We start from the raw sequence: 21900 nt of genomic DNA on the forward strand, positions 1-21900 counted from the left end.
ATATATATATATATATATATATATATATATATATATATATATACTTTTATCCTAAACACGTTATTACCCTGAAAAGTGTAAACAGTGCTTTTGATGTGCTTTCAGAACATTGCTTTGTTTGTTTGAACATTCTGACCAGCCCGACACGGCAACTCTGGCTCAACCAATAGAGTGAGTTTGGGGGCGGGATTATCTGTTTGGCTGGCCAATGGCAGATGGGGGAGTGTTCAGGAAAACCTGTTTTGAAAACATCATTATTTCTGCAGTTTTGTTTCTGTTAGTCACCGTTTCGCCTTTAGACCTAAAAGATAAAAACAAACATTCAAAACCCTGCCTGTTTGTGTTTATGTGCTTTATAAATACAAAACCATTTCTTTTTGATTTCATCATTCGTTCATTCAACCCTGTTGTACCCGGTGTTATTGTTAACTAAAATGAAAACTATTAAAAACTATACTGAAAAAAATAAGGCTATATATATATATATATATATATATATATATATATATATATATATATATATATATATATATTAAAAGGAAACTGAAAATATATAAGTAAAAGCTAATTCAAAACAAACACTGTAATAGTATGTATTAGCCTAGAAACAATACTCTTCTCGTGACATTTCTAACTAATGCAATTTGCAGCATTATATAATGTAGTAAAGTTATGGGGGTAGAAAAACCTCGGGTCTGAACCTCGACACATTTTGTGCCTCTCCGAGAGCTCGCTCTCACACTCGTATCCTTGTTTTGTTTTGCAGAAGGCTCAGTGTCAGAACAGGAAATGGAGAGCATGAGGTTGCACAGGGGATGAATAACAAGCCGTACTGACGGGAAATCTTCAGTTTTATGTGCCTTGATAAATGCCATGGCCGCTATGTATTTCCAGTTTAATTGAATCTTGATGGCTGTATGACTGTGTTTCTGTGCCCTCTCACCAGGGTCGTGTCTCTGATCCTCTCTCGTTGTCTTTCTCTCAGCTAAAGGAAGAACGTGAAGTCATTCTAGGGTTCTTCTTTCTCTAGATAAAGCGTAAAGTAGATGTTTTCTGGTGAACCAGTAGATTGATCCACTAAATCGATTCAGACCTCTATATTAAACACGCGCAGTAAATCTGACTTACATACTTGAGTATTTTAGTGATTAAAATAAAGCTGGGTAGCCCCGCCCACTGCCAAATACCATTGGTCAAAAATCTCAGCGTAACTGAAACATGAAACAATTAATATATTCTGATTGGCTGCGATTGTGTCAGGATGTCCAGCACTTACGAATCAACCAAAGATGATATAAGGGGTTGTTTCGCTTTCGTTCAACCATATCAAAGTTATTAATTTTGTTTGTTAAATATATTTTCACTTATATGTGTGTTTTTGAAAGAAATATCTTCTGCTCACAAAGGCTGCGTTTATTTAATTAAAATACAGTAAATAATTTTAAAAAGCCATTACTCCAGGCTTCAGTGTCACATAATTCTTCAGAAATCAATCTAATATGATGTTTTGCTGCTCAAGAAACATTTCTGATTATTATCAATGTTGAAAACTGTTCATATTCCACAGTTTTTGTGGAAACACTTTTTTTTTGGATTCTGATAAATAGAAAGATTATTTTTAATCTTACTGACCCCAAACGTTGAATGGTAGTGCATCATGGTTTCTACAAAATTATTAAGCAGGATAAAGTCAACATTGATGATGATAATAATAATAATAATAATATAGTCGAGATACTGTATTCAGAATGTTTATCAGTCTCTCATACCTTTTTATAAAGCAGTTACCGCATAATATTCAGGACAGGAGCTAGGACAAGAACTATCCACAAGTACAAAAACCCCTATTTTTCTCTTATATTTCAGTGGGCTCTTTAATCTTCTGTGCGCCTGCAGAGCCTGTTATTGATATTGAGTGTCAGAGGAAATAGAATCTGAGGCTTTTAATGTGTGTTTCATGTCCGTTTTTGATGAATCTGTTTATCGGCTCTGTAATGAACACCAGGTATGGTTGGTTAGTCAAATTATTGAGCATTATTAACCTTGGATGAAATTCACAAAGCACGGAAAAAACTGATGTAACATGCAAGAAAATTACAACTGGGGATAAAAGGTTCGATAATGATTACGCCCTCAATACCACCCGGGTGAGCGGCCAGAATGCATATATATGTTTAAGGCCTTTTACTGGCTTTTAAAGGAGGGAGGCTTTTTAAAACGGTTCGGAGCGCTTGAATGTGAACTCAAGTGGTTTATGGATCGGTTTGCTTTTACTATTGTTCCAAGAGCAGAGATATTAAAGTTGCATGACGACTCTTTGCTCCCTCTCTTTAACAATGTCAGTGATGGAATTAACGGTGCTCCCGGTCGGATTCACGACTTCAGGGGCCGAGCCCGGAGGCTGGCGCGAGGGGTTGCCGTGGGGACGGCGTGACCGTTGCAAACCTGCGGCACAATGAAAAATGACGTTGGGATTTAGCCGAGGCCACTTGGGGGTCAAAGACGGAGTACGTGAGGCAAGGGCGGCAGAGGGCAGCTGGGGGCAAAAGCAGCGGCGTGGGGCTGGTCAGGTGGAACTCTGCTCCTCACACTCCTGTAATTACAAACCATACATTTCACTTTGGGCCTTGACAACATCTCCCCCAATCCCAAATGAAGATGGGGGTTATTAATGGTGAAAATTAAGGCTCCCTGCAGACTGACGGAAGCACCACACTCCCAATTTTAACCCCAAATATATATATATATATATATATATATATATATATATATATATATATATATATATATATATTAGATTTCACCTCACCTGCTGCTCTCCGGTCCCACCCCTTTTGATGCTTCATGACCGTATATGGTCATTAGATCTGCCATTGGTCAGATAAACTTGTAGCCCCACCTAGGGGTGTGCGATATGTATCGTCTACAATATTATCGTATTTAGTTTTTAATGATTATTGATTATTATTTGAGAGTGTAGGCTTTCACTGTATGATTTCTATGCCATTAAAATGCCTCAGAAATTCAAGATATACACAACCAGTTTTCCCTGATGAGTTTTGATTTTTATCAAATGATATATTTTTAAGCAATATGACATGAGCAAGAGTGCTGTTTTCCTGAATATCAGCACAATTAAGGATGTCATTGATTTTATAAAAAAAAGTTAACATTTTGAGTTACATTTTAGACACAGTATTGTCTGTTTTTGTTTTATTTTGTTCAGTCACAGCAGAATTGGTTTGTGTCTCTGAGCAACACATAGCGGTGCTTTGTTACTGAATGAAACTGCTTTTTGAATGAATCAGTTTAATGAATGATTCAGTGACTGACTGAATCAGGCGTTTGAATTAACTCAACTGATTAAGACAGTGACTTGATTGTTTTAGGTCATTTCATGTAATTGTAAATGCATTCAAGCTGCATTAAACAGTCATGAAAACATGTAAATGCCACTGTAGATGCAGGTATTGTGTAAAGATGCATTTCGTTGATACTGTAACTGACCTTATTTGACTGGTAACAGTGTCTTGTTCTATTGAATTAATGGTGACACTTTAGTATGGGGAACAATTCTTAGTTTTAACTAGTTGCTTATTAGCTTGCATATTGGCTGATTATTAGTACTTCTAAAGCACTTATGAATGCCTTATTCTGCATGACCTTATTCTACATCCCTGAATCCTACCTAAACTTTAACGCTACAACTACCTTACTAACAATTAATAAGCAGTAAATTAAGAGTTTGAGGCAAAAGTCATAGTTAATAATTATGTTTTCCCCATACCAAAGTGTTACCGAATTTGATTAAATGTAGTAACATAAGAGATGATGCATACATCTAATAAAGTTAAATACAAATGCCATTAGAAAGGTAAAAACCCACGGGAAATGACTTTAAGGGGGTAAATATATATCTGAAAATATCGAGATATAATGTCAGTATCATCCCTAGCCCCACCCCAAACACACAGATTTGTCGAGCCAGAAGTCAGCGCCATATTGTTTACAGTCTTTAAGAAATGGTATCAGGAAATAACAGGAGTTGGGTTCGAACTTGGGCTGCCTACTTTAGCACCACTGTGCAGTGTAAGCACTCCAGACCGTGTCTCTTGTTGTTCTCTTTCATGAGTGTAGTACAGGGCGGAATCATGGTGCAGTGGTTGGCGCATGTGCTTCTGAAATGTTGAGCTGTGGTGCTCATGTGGAGGTTTCAGGTTCGATTCTGGCCTGCGGCATTTCACAATCTCACTCTCTTCCTTTTTTTTTTTTCTCTCTCCAAAATAGGGATGGGTGATTTTTCAGATTTTTCCAATTAATTTGAATTTATTGTTTTGCCTCTATTTTATTATTTTTAAATCAAGAAATCACGTTTTTGAATAAATATGTTAGCAAACTTTAAAATTATGCATGTTGAAAATACAGCAATGATAACCATTAAAAAAGAAAATGATCCGCGCCTGATGAACCGCTCTCGTGTGACGCTCTATGAACATAGAACACTTCGCTAGCCTTAAGCGGATGTTCACTCAGAAATGCATTATTGCGTTGAGAAAAAAAAGGAGATGCGGGCAGTGAAATGCATAGGAAAAAAGGTGAAGTTATTAAATGGAAGTTGAACTTTTTTTTTAACATGACTGCCGCGTTTTTAGAATGCTGTTTCATGGGTGAGATGCTGCAAAACAGTAGTAAAAATAGCGCAATGGAATTTAAAAACCTGTAAAGAACTACTGTATGTTTGATATTTCATGTTTGCATGATGGTGACAGGCTGAAAGCTGCTGTTATTTTCTGTTTTTACAAATCATTTGCTGTCAATAATAGTCTGGTGTTATTTATCACTGTAAAAAAAATCCCCATAAAATTTACGGTAAAAAAACGGCAGCTGTGGTTGCCAGAACGTTACGTAAAAAAATACGGTAGCAAAGTAAAAAAAAAAAAAATCTGTTAAATTTATGGTAAAAAAAACATATTTCATTAGCTGATATTTTAATTTACCAACCTATTGAAGTACTAATATCTGTTTTGTACCTTTGTAATACACTGACAACCATCAATCACAGTGATTGATGAGAGTCACATGATGAATCAAAGTTCATCACAAGCAGCTTTTCCACAAGCTGAGAAGGACATTACTAATATATAGAAGGTGCACACAGTGTCATTCACAAACACTAAATACCATCATGGTAACACACATGACATTTTAAAAATGCAATAATCATTAATTTAACAACATTAGATGCAACATTAAACCCTAATATACATAACTGGTTACAAAAAAAATCTAAGAAAAACTAAGAAGAAACAGAGTTATTTCAACAAAAATACATCAAATGTGAAGTGTCACGCAGGGAATTGTGGGAATGTCAATTTATGTTTTTTCACTGTAAATTATACAATGACTTGTTATTTTTCACTTCCAAAAACTGTCAATTTAACAGTATTTTACCGTAAAATTACATTAAATGTATCATTAGATCTATTACAGTTATTTGCTGTATATACTGTAGTACGGAAACTTTCCGTAAACCGATTAACTGTTTTTCACTGTAGCATTTTTACAGTCTTTTACCATTAAAATCATGGTCGTTACAGTGATTGATATTACTTTTTGGCTAAGATATATTTAGCATTTTTCTTACCTATAGGATATGTTTAAAGGTGCCCTAGAACTTTTTTTTAAAAGATGTAATATATTTAGATGTAATATTTTGGGGCATAATTAGAAATGAGTCGATTCAGGGTGTGTGGCCCTTTAAATCTCGTGCTCCACGCCCCAAGAGCTCGCACTTGCCTTAAACAACATAAAAAAAGTTCAAACAGCTAATATAACCCTCAAAATGGATCTTTACAAAGTGTTCGTCATGGAGCATGTCTAATCGCGTAAGTACAGTGTTTATTTTGATGTTCACATTGATTCTGAATGAGTTTGAGGCTATGCTCCATGGCTAATGGCTAATGCTACACTGTTGGAGAGATTTATAAAGAATGAAGTTGTGTTTATGAATTATACAGACTGCAAGTGTTTAATAATGAAAATAGTGACGGCTCTCTTGTCTCCGTGAATACAGTAATAAACGATGGTAACTTTAACCACATTTAAAAGTACATTAGCAACATGCTAACGAAACATTTAGAAAGACAATTTACAAATATCACTAAAAATATCATGTTATCATGGATCATGTCAGTTATTATTGCTCCATCTGCCATTTTTCGCTATTGTCCTTGCTTACTTACCTAGTCTGATGATTTGGTTGTGCACATCCAGACGTTAATACTGGCTGCCCTTGTCCAATGCCTTTTATAATGTTGGAAACGTGGGCTGGCATATGCAAATATTGGGGCGTACATATTAATGATCCTGACTGTTACGTAACAGTCGGTGTTATGTTGAGATTCGCCTGTTCTTCGGAGGTCTTTTAAACAAATGAGATTTATATAAGAAGGAGGAAACAATGGAGTTTGAGACTCACTGTATGTCATTTCAATGTGCAGAACTCTTGTTATTCAACTATGCCGAGGTAAATTCAATTTTTGAATCTAGGGCACCTTTAAGATAAGTTTGTACAGCATTTGCCTTCATATTTCATGCATATATTCTGCAAAGATATTTAACAAATAAGTCATTTGTTTTACATTTACACCATGTTGATCACTTCAGGTGTGGTGCACTTGGAATAGATTTTTTTTTTTTTTTTTTTTACCAGATGGTTGATAAAGAGAATGTTACTTATTGTATTTACATATTGTAGTTATGTTTCTAAGTTGACTAGTTAAACATAAAAAATAAAAAAAATCGAAATTGTGAATCGGTCAATCGTTCTGAAAAAAATTATTTTATTTTTTGCCATATCAGTGCTACATCAATTCTACACTTTAAATCTGTCTAATAAAGCAGAAAAAGGCCTATCACAACAATATAGGGCAGATTTCAGAGTGATGACAGATAAAATCAACGAGAATCATGTGGGCGAATTAGAGTGTTAATCTGTCCGCTCCTTATGTTGATCTTGGCTTAATTCCTCATCATTCGCTCTGACACACACATGTCCATGAGGGACCAGGATGTGACCTGGAGAAGAACTTAGCAAAACAATAAAACCATCAAGTGACCCGGAGGTCATCTGTGGAACATCCCGTCTTCACATCATCCACACAATGCGATGTACGCCGAAGTGTAACACTTAAGGTTAGGAGGGATTCTCCAAATCGCTGACCCTCAGTTTGAACAATAGCATGCTTGCCTAAGCAAACAGCATTACAGTGGTCATACAACTAACTTTGTGTTTAAGAGATGAGTTTGATCGTCTTCTTTTTTCAATTAAATGTCATGCTAATTTAGCGTGCGGGTCTCTTTCCACCTCTCTTTGATGAACAAGCGGAGTCATTACGTCCAAATTAATGTCAAGCCCCTCTTATTTTCCATAAATAATACATGGCGGGTCGCTGTTGTCGTTAAACATGTTCTAATTTGTTCTCCATTACAAAAAACAACAGCGTTGATTAATTCACACTTCAAGCTGAACAACCGCCACGATTTTTACAAGGTGACTGCGAGCTGCTCTTTTGATCAACACTAATGCCACACTTTTTTCATTAATAAGACGATGAAAGCACAGCGCTTAATTGTCATGTTATGGATTTGCTAGTAAATCTGTATTTTGTTTGTTGGTTTACTGGCAGGGAAAGTGTTTCTTGTTTGTATTTTGGTGTCTTTCTCGGGAAGGAAGCCCCTTGTGCAGATACACACGGCGTTCTCCATTACTCCTAATAAGGTGTCATAAAATTGAATTCCATGCTTGGTTTGTCAGGGAGGAGTTCTTATCCTACTCCAATTTTGAGTTTTAATGGGTAATACTCCTTAGCGCTCTCCTCACAATTAGGCCTCCTAGTTACCTTTTAATGAAAATCAGATTAAAACATAATCTAATTAAAGTTCATTTTAATCCACGCTATCGTCCCGACTGTCTGTGGCTCGGAAACACTCCGGCACACTGTCAAACTCAGTTCGTTTGCATAGAAGAGGAAGGCCAGACTATCAATCAAGGGTTTTTGCATATGTATGTGTGTTGGGAAACTCGTATGAAGTGCATTTCTGATCCCGTTCTCATTCCAGGTCACATTCCGCTTCAAAAACAGAAAAAAAATATTACATATTTTTGGTAAAATTATGTTTTCCATGATAAAAATAAAGCCTATTTTTAGTACCATTAAGATTTTTTGCAATGCAATATTTGAGCACATTTCCACCCCCAAATTACTTTTAAAGCTTCCATATTTTTCAACTTTTAATTATTTGTAAAAATCTTTTTCAAAGAAAATTATTGTTATTGTCATTACAGTAATGTATACTTTTCTGTATTAATATTACTAGAGTTACATTTTCTTTCAGTTATTGTGAGTTGCTTAGTCTTTAATAAATGCTGGGTTAAAAACAACCCGAGTTGGGTTGAAAATGGACAAACCCAGCTATTGGGTTGTTTTAACCCATTGGTTGGGTTAAATGTTTGCTCAATATGATGGGCAGTTTTATTTAACTCGACTATTGTTTAAAAATGACTATATGGCTGGCTTAAAATGAATATTGTTTCTCGTGTTTCTTTTGATTTCAGGGTGAAATATAAGCCGAAAATATGCAGGTTTTGTGAGGTTCACCCTTCCCTTCCTGTCTATAAAAAAAAAAAAAAAATCATTCGAATTGATCGCTGGATCAGTCCTTTGGTAAGAATAGGGCAGGCCTCCCATCGTGAGTGAACTTCAGTGGGGAAAGTGAAGTGAAAAAACTCTGACATGCATGCAAATGTCACTCACAATCAGTGACAGCTGTCAACTTTCATATCCACTGATACCCATAATTCCCAGCATTGGAGTGGGTTCACAGAGCGATGGAGTCATGCCTCTCTGTTTGAGCCGTGTTGGCCTGTCAGGTCTTTTCTGAGCCATGACAGTGTAATATGTTTTACAAGCAGAATGGCCAAGGGTTATTTCACAGTCAGGCCAGCCAGTAAACCGCCGCTGCACGGGGGAACAGCCATGCGGCGACGCAGCACATTTAGTCCACCTGCTGGCTGCTACCACACTTAGACCAACGTTTGAGCCGCCGAGTGTCAAGGGAAAAGCACAAAGGCCAATTTATTTCTGTCTTTGTGTCTGTTTTACAGTAATAGGAGATTACGAAGTAGTAGTTCACAAAGAGAGAGCGTATCTGTTAGTGTTTTCAGCCAATTTGCTGTAATTAAACTTGGGATTTAATGAGCAAATGTGGCCAACAGAAAGATAAACATGCGTCTAAGAATTATGGATTTAAAAAAGTCACAGATCTCTGGCGACAGGACAGCAGTTTCCTTCACCCTGGTGTTGTGGGACATTGCAGATTTAGAGGTTTGACCTTTGTGTCCTTCATACGATAGCAAAACACACCTGAAATTCCTTCTGATTTTTTTAACTTGATTATTAATGTCGGACTTGCAAACCTGAGCCATTGTTATGAACTTGAGGCTTTTTCTCGCAGTATCTATTCTGAGACACATGTACCTTTATGACTGGTGCCCACTCTGGGTAATAAAGTGCTGATGCCAGCTTAAGAGAAACTTTAAACACACTTGGTGTAATCAAAGGCACAATGCAAAACGGCAGGTCAGCAAAACCAGCCAAAACAATACCCCAAGTCCCCCCTAAATATAACCTTTTTCGGTGAAGCAAATGTTTTGTGTTTCTGCCTTTCCATACGGCGTATATTTAGATCATTGTTTCTACCTTTTGGGTTTGACTGACCCATTTAGAGTGGCGATTTTTGAAAATTAATTTGAGAAACTGATACGAGGCAACCATCAGTGTAATTTCTAAATGAGGCCAAAGTATCTCTGACGCTCTATGATGGAGCGTCTTATCACTCTAGCTTTGAAGTGCTTTAGGATCATGGGTTTTTGCAAAGAAGTTGGTCCTGACAAATGACACGTTATGGATTTTCTGTCTCCCTTTAGTCATTTAGTCTTAATCATTTTTTTTTTTTTAAAAAGGTTTTAAAATTACAAGCAACAAGATTTATTAATATACTTGAGAACCAAAATTGCACAAGACAGTACAACTTAATTTCAGAGATGTGTATCTTTTGGTTACTTTTCTTACCCTTATTTTTTTTTTTGTTTAAAATGTGAATAGAAAAATTGGGTGAGGCTTATGCTTAGAACAAAAGAATGATAGCAATTCGCCAAGAAAACTAAAAATAATTCAAGATATATTGTCTGATAATAAGTCATTATGTTACACAATTTAGCTTTTCAAGGAATGTAAAGATTTTAGATACTGGAAAAATACATAATTTTGCAGTGTAAATGTGCTTACGATAGACATTTGTTTCCTGTCATTGAGGTGCCTCAAGGTCTTGTCCTGGGTCCGGTTTCATTTTATTATCATTACTAAAGCTATTGGAGTTTCTCTGCTTTGACTTAATCATTTTCATCACTTAAAAAGGGTCTTGACTGAGTATCTTTAAAAAGAGCCTTTGGCTCTCTGATGGAGAATGAATCCAAGATATGGGATTCCCGTCCACCCTCTGCTCGGGTTCAGCTGCCGCAAATAACAGCAAGTTATCAGTCACTTATCTCAATCATGTCATTTCTCTTCTCCCACAATCCCTTTTCCACCCACCCATGCCCTATCTGCAGGTTTTGAGACCGCCCGATCTTTCGCTCTTCATGGCGCCCATGTGATCTTAGCGTGCCGAAACCAAAGTCGTGCCAGTAAAGCAGCGAGTCTGATCACAGAAGAATGGGTGAGTAAAATCACACACACACACACACACACACACACTCTGACTACTGCAGTACGACGTCATCCCGTGTGACCTTTACATTTCATAAATCACGCTTTGTGTAGCTGGCATCTCTGCCTTCTCATGAGTCACACAATTAGGTGGAGCTTTGAGTCATTAGCGCTGTTTCAGAACCTAGTGAATTGCCTCGCTGTCTACTTCCTACATAGTCAGCTGCCTTCTAAAGCAGCATCCTAACTGAAATGTAACCACATATGATCTGAATTGTTCTTCAACTCTTTGCATGTCAAACAAATAGTGCCACTTGTGAATAGTGCACTGAAGGCTTGACTATATTTTTCCAATAGATTTTGATATTAGCATGTTGCTACATTAACACTGTGATACTGCAAACATTAAGTAAAATAGTCCAATTCAATTTGACTGAACTGTTTTATGTGGTTTTTAGTAGAGTGCAGTGCTAATTTTTACAGTATTTTTGTTTTGTTTTAGTCATAGTTTTCAAATTGCAGCGCATACTATAGCAGACATTAGCGCCAACTACTGTCATGGTGGAGCAACAGTTTGCATTAAATCTTGCTTGGCTTAAAGGGATACTTCAGGATTTAGCATTAAGCTTTGTATTAGTAGAATTCCACTAGTATTTTCGAATTACCGTGCTTTGCCCCTTCATATCAGCCCGAGATGAGAGATTTATGCATTTTTATTCTGTAAAAAAGCCTCCGATGACGCAAAGATCGTCATTTTGCGTCATTGGAGGCTTTTTTGGCCAGAGGCTTAAAACTACAGCCAGTAATAGCAGGTAGTTCCGCATTTTTTCACCACGCCCATACATATGCGCTTTTGAGGCTACTCACGGACATAGATCAAAGATTTTGGGTGTCAATTATATTTTTAAGCTTACAATAATTAACATTATTTTGTTATAGTCTGCACTACATCAGTGGTTTATCTCGCAAATTTATCGGTCTCTGCAGTCATCTCAACCAATACAGCAACAGGCTTTTGTGGTAACGTTAGCATAAATAGATAAATAGACTAACTCAGTTTTACAGAACAGTGGCTTTACTTTGATAACAGTCAACTTATATGTAATTGTCTATCTAACGTTACTTTGCTAAGTTTGCAGTTTTACTGCTACCTACAACACTACATATAGGCTACTGTGTTATCAGTCTAGTATCAGCGAGTCTTACCTCTAGGCGAATACGCTTAGTACCAGATGCCCAGGCTGTTCGTCCTCTGGGAAAGTGAATATCGATCGCGGTGTCCTTCAGAATGGTTCTCTTCATTGCAAGGATATTTGGTTCGTAGTCCTCGTGCTTGAAATGGAGACTACATATTCTGCGGTTTTTTAGGTTTTCTATAACGGTGTCATCTCCAAACTTCGGGTGTTTGATGGCCCGTAGCCACTGTTTACATCGCTCCAAATCTTTAACTTAATCAGAAAATGATGGAAACTTACTTGTCCTTTCCTGGTTTTGGGTGTACATCCAGGTACAACGCAATTTAGCACCATTTCGCTGTAAATGTATGAACTAACTCACAATTTATAGAATTAATATGTAACAAAGCAAGCCTAGTTGTTTGAATTTTCCTGGTAATGCCGCCTGTAACCGATAGGCGTGGTTTGGGCGTGGCCTCGCAAGGGCAGCAAAACAAGTGCATTCTGGGAGTTGTTGTCTTTCATCCACATTAGTCAAAAATACATTTTCTGCCTTTTCTCAGTCTAGAAAGCTCCAAATTCAAAAATAATTTCACATTTCTACTACATAAATGACCAATTTTAAATACACATTCATCTTTCCAGGGGTGAAGTACCCCTTTAAGTTAGTAACACCTTGGGCCCTATCATATACTCGGCGCAATGCGATGGAAGTGTTTTTTGCTAGTTTCAGCCTGACGCAGTTATCATTTTCATGTCCAGTGCCACTTTGTTTAAATAGTAAATGCACTCGTACCCATCTATTCGCCCATGGGTGTACTGGTCTGAAAACGAGGTGTGTTCAGGCGCGTTGTTGGCGTGTTGCTGTTTTGAGGAGCTGAAACAACTGTGCCATTGACTAATGTGTGTACATTCTGCTTATTACACACACAGGGATGCAATGTAAATAGCAAATCACCATGGCGTGAGCGCAACTGGCCTTTTAAAGGGAATGGGAGATAAGACTCTGATTGGTTTATTGCACGTTACGCCCAAAACACTCCCATTACTCATTAAGAGACTAGGTACAACCCTTTTAGACCATGTGCCTGGAGCGCCGACCATTTTTCCTGTCGTTAAACTATCAAAAGTGGATTCGGACATGCCATACGTGCACTTGCGCCATGCGCTGTAGACCATATGCTTAGATCGTTAAAATAGGGCCTCTTGTTAGCATTGCTGTAAGAACACGTTATGTTCAACGGGATTGGGCCTGCCAAGCTTTTATGTCTGTGTTTTTGTTCTTGTGTAAAATACTACTTGTTTTTGTACTTGTGTTTCTGGCCATAATTGTCTGCTCTTTTAAGGCCAAAGTAATTGTACGAATGTTACCCATGTTCATATTATACAGAACTTACTTTTTTTTAATAGTTGCGATGTAAATTCAATTTAAAATGTAGTACCTACTTGGACAATATGTGATTTTGGATGCACCATCTGTTTTGTTTACTTTTTTCTTCGAGTACCTTGTAAATCAACCACCCAGAGGTACTGTTGCCACCTTGTGGACAAACTAATTAGTGCAAAAATATAAAAAAAAACAATGCACATTTGTGACCTGCGTGGTTAGAAAAATCAGTTGTATGCGTGCCCAAGTATACTTTGGGCTTTATATCTAAAACTACTGTTGAACATCTTTAATTTAGGTTTAAAAAAATGCTGTTCTTATAGAAGACTTCTAAAACTTAAAATCTCAAACCTCCCATAAAGATCTTCTAGCTTTCAACTCTCCCTCTTTTAATTTCTCTCTTTTACCATCTAATTCTTAATTAATATTCATCTCGTCTTGACGTGGCGTGGCAGGGATTTTGCCCGTGGCTCTGTGCTCGCAGCCCGAGCCGAGACCGATCTCTCTGATAGTCTCCATTATTAGCGGGCGGGGGGGCGCGAGGGCCGCCTGATAATTAACTTTGATTATTGCACTAATATTGTGGCGCTCTTGACACTCCCCCAGATTTATGAGTGTGAGAAAATAAACAAATGAAATGTAGGTGCTGGAGCAGAAAGAATAAGCTATTACGAGGTGCCGTAATTACAGCCATCCTGAGACTTGGAATTAGTTGATTAATTACAGGATGCCAATGGATTACAGGGGAATCTAAAGTGTTTTAAAGCAGTGGCGATATCTAATTGAACAAAGCCCCCTCTCGACGGCAGATAATTCCTCAGGCCCGACAGCTTCAAATCACGACGTGTTTTAATAAATGTAGCAGCTCCGCTCTGAGGCATTTTACAAGCACTCCACAATCCGCCAGCGGACAAATCGTCAGAATCCTTTAATAATCAGAGTTATTAACATTTAAATATTAAGGCAAATTACCTGGCAAAAAAAGCCAGACGATCTGATTAATGTTTACCGACACCTTGCTGGGAGTTTTAATTTTTCATTCTCAAACAATTATTGCAAAACATTTGAATTTAATTCTCCAAATACGAGCCCTCACGACTTTCCTTGTGAGAAATGAGGAAAGTAATACCAGAAGATGGCTTGATCAAGTTAAGATTTTCATATTCTGATTAAAAAATATTGAATTTGATTTGACTCCTAAATCGCAGGTGCTGCGGGATGAGTAATGAAAGGCATGATATCGGAATAAATCTCATCGACGGGAAATGCATACTTACACCTCAGGAATGATATTAATAGATCCGGGGAAGGACAGGACAAGGAAATTAATCGTTAAAATGATGAATGTACACGCCGTGTCTTCCCACGCTCTTACGGCGAGGTTATTTTGATAAAGATGTATGTTTTGGGATCTACAGAATGAAGGGTCATGGCATCTACTTCCCAGGTCACTTGGAACGCCGTACAGGCTTCTAGAGCTGCGAGGGACGCTTTAGTGAAGAAAATTACCGTTGAAAATCCAGAGTCAAATCCTGCCATACATCACATGCAGCACAATTAGGCTGTCATGAAGTCCATAAGTGATTCTTGAGGCACGGGTCAAAAATGCTACAGCACTAAAGGATCAAGATTTGGGTACCAATTAAGAGTGAATTTCACCTTTTTTTCCCCCCCTCTTGCTGTAACTCAGTCCATCATTTAAATAAGTAAATAAGTTAATAGACATCCAAGCATTAAATATAATACTGTATATAAATATATTAATATGTTTATTTTGTTTATAATTTATTAATTATATATGATACAATCTTATCCTACTTCTTATTCAATGCAATTAGGTAGTCCTTGATTTTTGCTTTTTATAATTAATGTTTCTGCAAGTGTTGTGGCATCGTCCCCTTGTGATATGCAGCTCTGTCTGCTGATGTCATTTCCTGCGCCAAAACATTGCTGATTGTCCTGAGAGAAACAATGGTTTATTTATAGAGGGGGTCGGGTTGCTCTGCAGATCTCTCCGTTTGTGTGAACAAGCTTACTAATCACACCGTAAATGCTTTCATCTTTCCATTTTCAGTAATCAGACCAGCAAACGTCTGGAAAAGCGCAGAGTCACGCTGAATCAGCATTCTGCTCCTCGCACACGCTTGCTCGTTTGCTTTAACCCCTCGGCCGGGAACCCATCCATCTCCGGTTCCCAGATCCTCCGGGCTTATCTGTGGACAGAGGTGTTGAGGGTCGTCCAAGCATCACTTGAAGGTCAAAGCGAGTTTGCGAGGTCAGGGGGAAGCGCAGGGCCACCGTTTTCAGGGTCACTAGCTCGTGCTCTTCACCTCTGATTGTGGTCCGCTGTTGATAAAGACAAATTTGCCAGAAGGCAACTAACTCAACTTTTAGATCTAAATCTCTCTAAAATAATAAGCTCATGTTTGTTCATCAGCCAGTGTGAGTTCAGACTCTTACAACTATGGACATTTAAGGAAGGGTGAATATTTATTTTATGAGTGTGTTTTACAATAAGAAGCACATTGGTGGTGTTTATGGGGTTGAGCGGGTGGAGTTTTTATTGTGTGCGATGGGGCCACAGTAAAGACAGAACAGAATTAAACAGCAGATGTGCACTAGAGCAAATGAAAACAGCCCTGCTGGGTCGTACAATCCTGTTAACTTAGTTTGTGCTTTTTGTTAATTGATCAGGCTGTATCTTCTGAAGTGAATTTTAGTATGTAAAATATGTAAAAACTAAATTTAGATTTAGACAATCAATTAGTGATTCTTGTTTAAAAAAAAAAAAAAAAAAAACGGTAGACTTACATGGAAATCGTATGCACAAAATATCAAAAAAACTTTTTGAAATAGTTTATCGTTTTCATCTTTCATTCTCGTGTTACGCAGCACGTTTGAGCTTCAGCAAGAACCAATGAGGTTCATTCTCATGTTACGCAGCACGTTTGAGCTTCAGCAAGAACCAATGAGGTTCATTCTCATGTTACGCAGCACGTTTGAGCTTCAGCAAGAACCAATGAGGTTCATTCTCGTGTTACGCAGCGCGTTTGAGCTTCAGCAAGAACCAATGAGGTTCATTCTCATGTTACGCAGCGCGTTTGAGCTTCTGTAAGAACCAATGAGGTTCATTCTCATGTTACGCAGAACGTTTGAGTTTCCTCAAGAACCAATGAGGTTCATTCTCATGTTACGCAGCGCGTTTGAGCTTCTGTAAGAACCAATGAGGTTCATTCTCATGTTACGCAGCACGTTTGAGTTTCCTCAAGAACCAATGAGGTTTATTCTTGTGTTACGCAGCGCGTTTGAGCTTCAGCAAGAACCAATGAGGTTCATTCTCATGTTACGCAGCACGTTTGAGTTTCCTCAAGAACCAATGAGGTTCATTCTCATGTTACGCAGCGCGTTTGAGCTTCAGCAAGAACCAATGAGGTTCATTCTCGTGTTACGCAGCGCGTTTGAGCTTCAGCAAGAACCAATGAGGTTCATTCTCGTGTTACGCAGCGCGTTTGAGCTTCAGCAAGAACCAATGAGGTTCATTCTCGTGTTACGCAGCGCGTTTGAGCTTCAGCAAGAACCAATGAGGTTCATTCTCGTGTTACGCAGCGCGTTTGAGCTTCAGCAAGAACCAATGAGGTTCATTCTCGTGTTACGCAGCGCGTTTGAGCTTCAGCAAGAACCAATGAGGTTCATTCTCGTGTTACGCAGCGCGTTTGAGCTTCAGCAAGAACCAATGAGGTTCATTCTCGTGTTACGCAGCGCGTTTGAGCTTCAGCAAGAACCAATGAGGTTCATTCTCGGTTACGCAGCACGTTTGATTCTCAAGAACCAATGAGGTTCATTCTCATGTTACGCAGCGCGTTTGAGCTTCAGCAAGAACCAATGAGGTTCATTCTCGTGTTACGCAGCGCGTTTGAGCTTCAGCAAGAACCAATGAGGTTCATTCTCGTGTTACGCAGCGCGTGTTGAGCTTTCAGCAAGAACCAATGAGGTTCATTCTCGTGTTACGCAGCACGTTTGAGTTTCCTCAAGAACCAATGAGGTTCATTCTCATGTTACGCAGCGCGTTTGAGCTTCAGCAAGAACCAATGAGGTTCATTCTCGTGTGTTACGCAGCACGTTTGAGCTTCTGTAAGAACCAATGAGGTTCATTCTCATGTTACGCAGCGCGTTTGAGTTTCCTCAAGAACCAATGAGGTTCATTCTCGTGTTACGCAGCGCGTTTGAGTTTCCTCAAGAACCAATGAGGTTCATTCTCGTGTTACGCAGCACGTTTGAGCTTCTATAAGAACCAATGAGGTTCATTCTCATGTTACGCAGCGCGTTTGAGCTTCAGCAAGAACCAATGAGGTTCATTCTCATGTTACGCAGCGCGTTTGAGCTTCTGTAAGAACCAATGAGGTTCATTCTCATGTTACGCAGCACGTTTGAGATTCGGTAAGAACCAATGAGGTTCATTCTCATGTTACGCAGCGCGTTTGAGCCAATGAGGTTCATTCTCATGTTACGCAGCGCGTTTGAGCTTCAGCAAGAACCAATGAGGTTCATTCTCATGTTACGCAGCGCGTTTGAGCTTCAGCAAGAACCAATGAGGTTCATTCTCGTGTGTTACGCAGCACGTTTGAGCTTCTGTAAGAACCAATGAGGTTCATTCTCATGTTACGCAGCACGTTTGAGTTTCCTCAAGAACCAATGAGGTTCATTCTCATGTTACGCAGCACGTTTGAGCTTCTATAAGAACCAATGAGGTTCATTCTCATGTTACGCAGTGCGTTTGAGCTTCAGCAAGAACCAATGAGGTTCATTCTCATGTTACGCAGCACGTTTGAGCTTCTATAAGAACCAATGAGGTTCATTCTCATGTTACGCAGTGCGTTTGAGCTTCAGCAAGAACCAATGAGGTTCATTCTCATGTTACGCAGCACGTTTGAGCTTCCGCAAGAACCAATGAGGTTCATTCTCATGTTACGCAGCACGTTTGAGCTTCAGCAAGAACCAATGAGGTTCATTCTCGTGTTACGCAGCACGTTTGAGCTTCTGTAAGAACCAATGAGGTTCATTCTCATGTTACGCAGAACATTTGAGCTTCAGCAAGAACCAATGAGGTTCATTCTCGTGTTACGCAGAACATTTGAGCTTCAGCAAGAACCAATGAGGTTCATTCTCGTGTTACGCAGAACATTTGAGCTTCAGCAAGAACCAATGAGGTTCATTCTCGTGTTACGCAGCACGTTTGAGCTTCCGGAAGAGGTTTGTTCTCGCGCATCAAGCAGGTATGGTTGAGCTTCTGTTTTTGTTCACTAATCAATGTTTAAATGTGAATAAAAGCCTCAATTGAATCTGTTCATCATATAAAGCGATCATGTCTTTTCAGAAAATTTGGTCTAAACTGCTATTATCATATGGATTAGTTTTACAATCACTTGATAAACTTTTTGAAGCGACAAAGTGGTTGTTGTGTGTACTGTCAATAGAGGGACATAGATTCAAATATCCTTTGAATCATTAAAATATCTTCATTTGTTTTTCGAAGATGAATGAAGGTCTTACAGTTTTGGAATGACATAGGGTGAGTCAATTATGACTTTTTTCATTTTTTGGTGAACTAACCCTTTAAAACCTAGTGATTTTGCTTTAAATCAAACGTATCGATGGCTAATGATAAGAGTTGTGATAACATATAGTAGAGTACCTGACAATGTTGTGCCTATGAGTTGTGTCCATGCTTAATTTTCTTGATTGTCTATAAAATTCTGCTGATCTTTGATTCATGACCCTGGGAGGGATGTTTAATAGAGCCCCGGGAGGGATTGTTTTCAGATCAAGGCCTGTCTAATGTCCAGCAGAATAACTTAAACACTTTTTCCCATTTAAGAGCATTAGACACTTTTTTTCTCCTTGTGTCAAAATGGTAATGAGGTAGTTTGTAATCATGTTAATTGCCGACCTAGCTTCGTGTTAGCATGTGTTCATTGTTTCCGTGAAACAGTATTTACAATCAAGATGAAAATTAACACGCTGCGTGTGGGTTGAAGATGCGTTGTGTTGTTAGGGTGAGCTCTGGAACCAATTAGGGCAGGCCCTCCTCTCCACTGAGGGTTGATGGGAGGAAAGCTCAACCTTGTAATGCCTAAAAAGCATATTAACATTGTGGTGGATAGACAGGTCCTCGTAATTAGATAACTGACCATGTTTAGACTTCACGGTCTTCAGGCGTTGTTCAGTAAATGCAGTCCACTCCTGTCATGTTGGGCACTTTATTTAGCACTAGTACTGAATAAACCACAGAGTTGGGGGATAACTAAGTAAAATAACTATTTTACTAACTTGACTATATTTTAAAATGTTTTCCCTAATTTTTAGCATTTGCTTTAGCAAATCGGTTTATAAATGAAGCCATTAAAAAAAAAAAAATGAAATATCATAAAAATATTTTGTTTAGTATTTTCTGTTAATCAATATGATTTTTTAGATTTATAAATTAAGATATTATTAGTATTATTTGTTGTATTTAGTGTAAAATTAAATGTGTAGACCTATTATGCTTTTTTCCATGTCCAGCTTTTTTGTTGTGTTGGGCATGAAAAAGCTCCGCAAAGCACAAAGTCCCTCCAGCGAGAGTTATTCTCTATAACAGTGTCACTGTTTCTGAACTCCCTGAAACGCCTCCATTGTAGTCTTTAGTTTTTTTCTGGAAACAAACACAATATTCTTCATTTAAATAATTCATATGCAGAATAAAGGGGCGGGGCCTGGTTCAGTTATTTAGTAGTGTGTTGAAACTGGCGATTATCGTAAGGGGCGGGACATTTCCCAAACATGCTCAAAGTGCTTGACCAATCACAACACACTGCTCTAGCCAACCAATCAGAGCATGTTGTGCTTTTCAGAAGGAGGAGCTTCATAGAGACAGGAACTAAACAGAGCGTTACTGACAGACTGGGAAGAGAGGAGCTGCAAAAATGGAGAATATGAGGAAAATAATGAACATTCAAGCATGAAAACCTGTTCTAGTAGAGCCCAAAAACAACAACATCAAGACTTTGTAAAAGGGCATAATATGGCCTCTTTAACTATGCTTTTAAGCTTTTTTCTATTTAACTTGTAAACTGCAATTAAATTGCTGGAGATTGACGAATATAGTAGGCAGTCCTATTTGGCTGCAGTAAATAATTAACTGTGTCAGGTGGCAGATCACTTTGCTGAACTCATGTTGCCAGAAATGACCAGCTATGATCAAAAATGAATAAAGTACAGTCAATGAAGTTTTTGTTGCGCAGATTGGTATCGGTCTAAACATCCCCTTTTTAAAGTCGGCATGAAATGAAAATTGAACCTTTCTTTTTTCTATTAGCATTGATTTTATTGTGAACAAACTATCCATGCATGTTTCATTTGGTTTTCACTTTTTAATCAAAATGTCATAACTTCTGGTGAAATGATAGACTTCATGGTGACATATGCTGAACTTCTCCAATCATCCAATCAAAATCAATTGATAGAACTAAGCTCCGCCCAAAAAGTTTTTTCTTTTTCGATAATGTACATCACAGTGCAGAAAGAAACATCTGTTGCGACTTCAGTTTCAGTTATTTTACTGCTCTTTTTGGGGGGTTAAAAAATATCGGATATCTTTTTAAAAAGCTTCAATGCAATTGTAGTGTAGCTAATTAGATTTTCAAAAGTGTTGCTTGACTGTAGTTTAAGTAAAACTATAGGAAGCTCTGGAAACTACAAAGCTTTTCAAACACTGCCATAGACAATATATCTCTTTGCAGACCTGTTTGCATCTAATTGCTTTGTAGTTTATTTGAAGTGCATGGAATAAAAACATTGTTTGAAAAAAAAATAAGTCGGTGTTTAGTCTGGTTTTTGGGTAAAGTAAGTATCATGGCTTTGAAGTATTTAACACCGAAAACAACATGGGGTAAACAGATGGACCAACAAAAAAGTGTATTTATATCAGCAGAATTAGCTGCACAAAGACTGAGGCTAATTATGTTTACTTTGCCACTGCTTTGTGTATCCAAGTTATTTGCGAGATCATGTAGTTTAGTCTTTTTTAGTCTTTCGTTTAACCTTTTGATGATGTAATGTGAGGCTCCTGATCTCAGCGGTCTAACTCAGATATTGAACAGAATATAATTGAGGTCAAATTCGTGCACCTCGCTTAAGTGGAACGTGCAAAACAACAACAGCTAATCCTCAGCAAGAGGAGGATAACCAAAACAGGATCACACACTAATGTTTTTCTAAGCCTTTTTTTTTTTTTTCTCCTTTCCCCTAACCTGCTCTAGACGCAGAGCGTGTAAAATTTGGAGCTGGGTTTGTTTGGAGGAAGAGCCTGGGAGCGTGTGTATGTGAACGTCCTATGTCATGTTGATGTGCGGGGTTCAGGATGGTGGCCTTGATCATGGCTGAAGGCTGGTGGATTTAAAAAGGAAGTGACATGTCTGGAATGCTGACCAAGAGTATTGCCGGACACCCTGGGGCCATAAGGGCACACTGCTCTTTTGAGAAGGGCTCCTTGAACCTGTTGTGCGCGAGTGCTCGCATTTTTTGGAGAATA

The 21900-nt window shown here is 38.3% G+C and overlaps 1 protein-coding gene across 3 annotated transcripts in view; it reads left to right on the forward strand.

Moving 5' to 3' along the window:
• The window catches only part of wwox (WW domain containing oxidoreductase), a 286614-nt gene that overhangs the window by 8196 nt on the left and 256518 nt on the right, over positions 1 to 21900 (forward strand). For all 3 annotated transcript variants that reach the window (XM_048159579.1, XM_048159581.1, XM_048159578.1), the window contains exon 5: positions 10673 to 10779. In XM_048159579.1, the coding sequence (XP_048015536.1) occupies positions 10673 to 10779 (107 nt within the window). The remainder of the gene's footprint in view (positions 1 to 10672; positions 10780 to 21900) is intronic.

The sequence above is a fragment of the Megalobrama amblycephala genome, linkage group LG15 (assembly GCF_018812025.1).
Source record: "Megalobrama amblycephala isolate DHTTF-2021 linkage group LG15, ASM1881202v1, whole genome shotgun sequence".
Classification (NCBI taxonomy): domain Eukaryota; kingdom Metazoa; phylum Chordata; class Actinopteri; order Cypriniformes; family Xenocyprididae; genus Megalobrama; species Megalobrama amblycephala.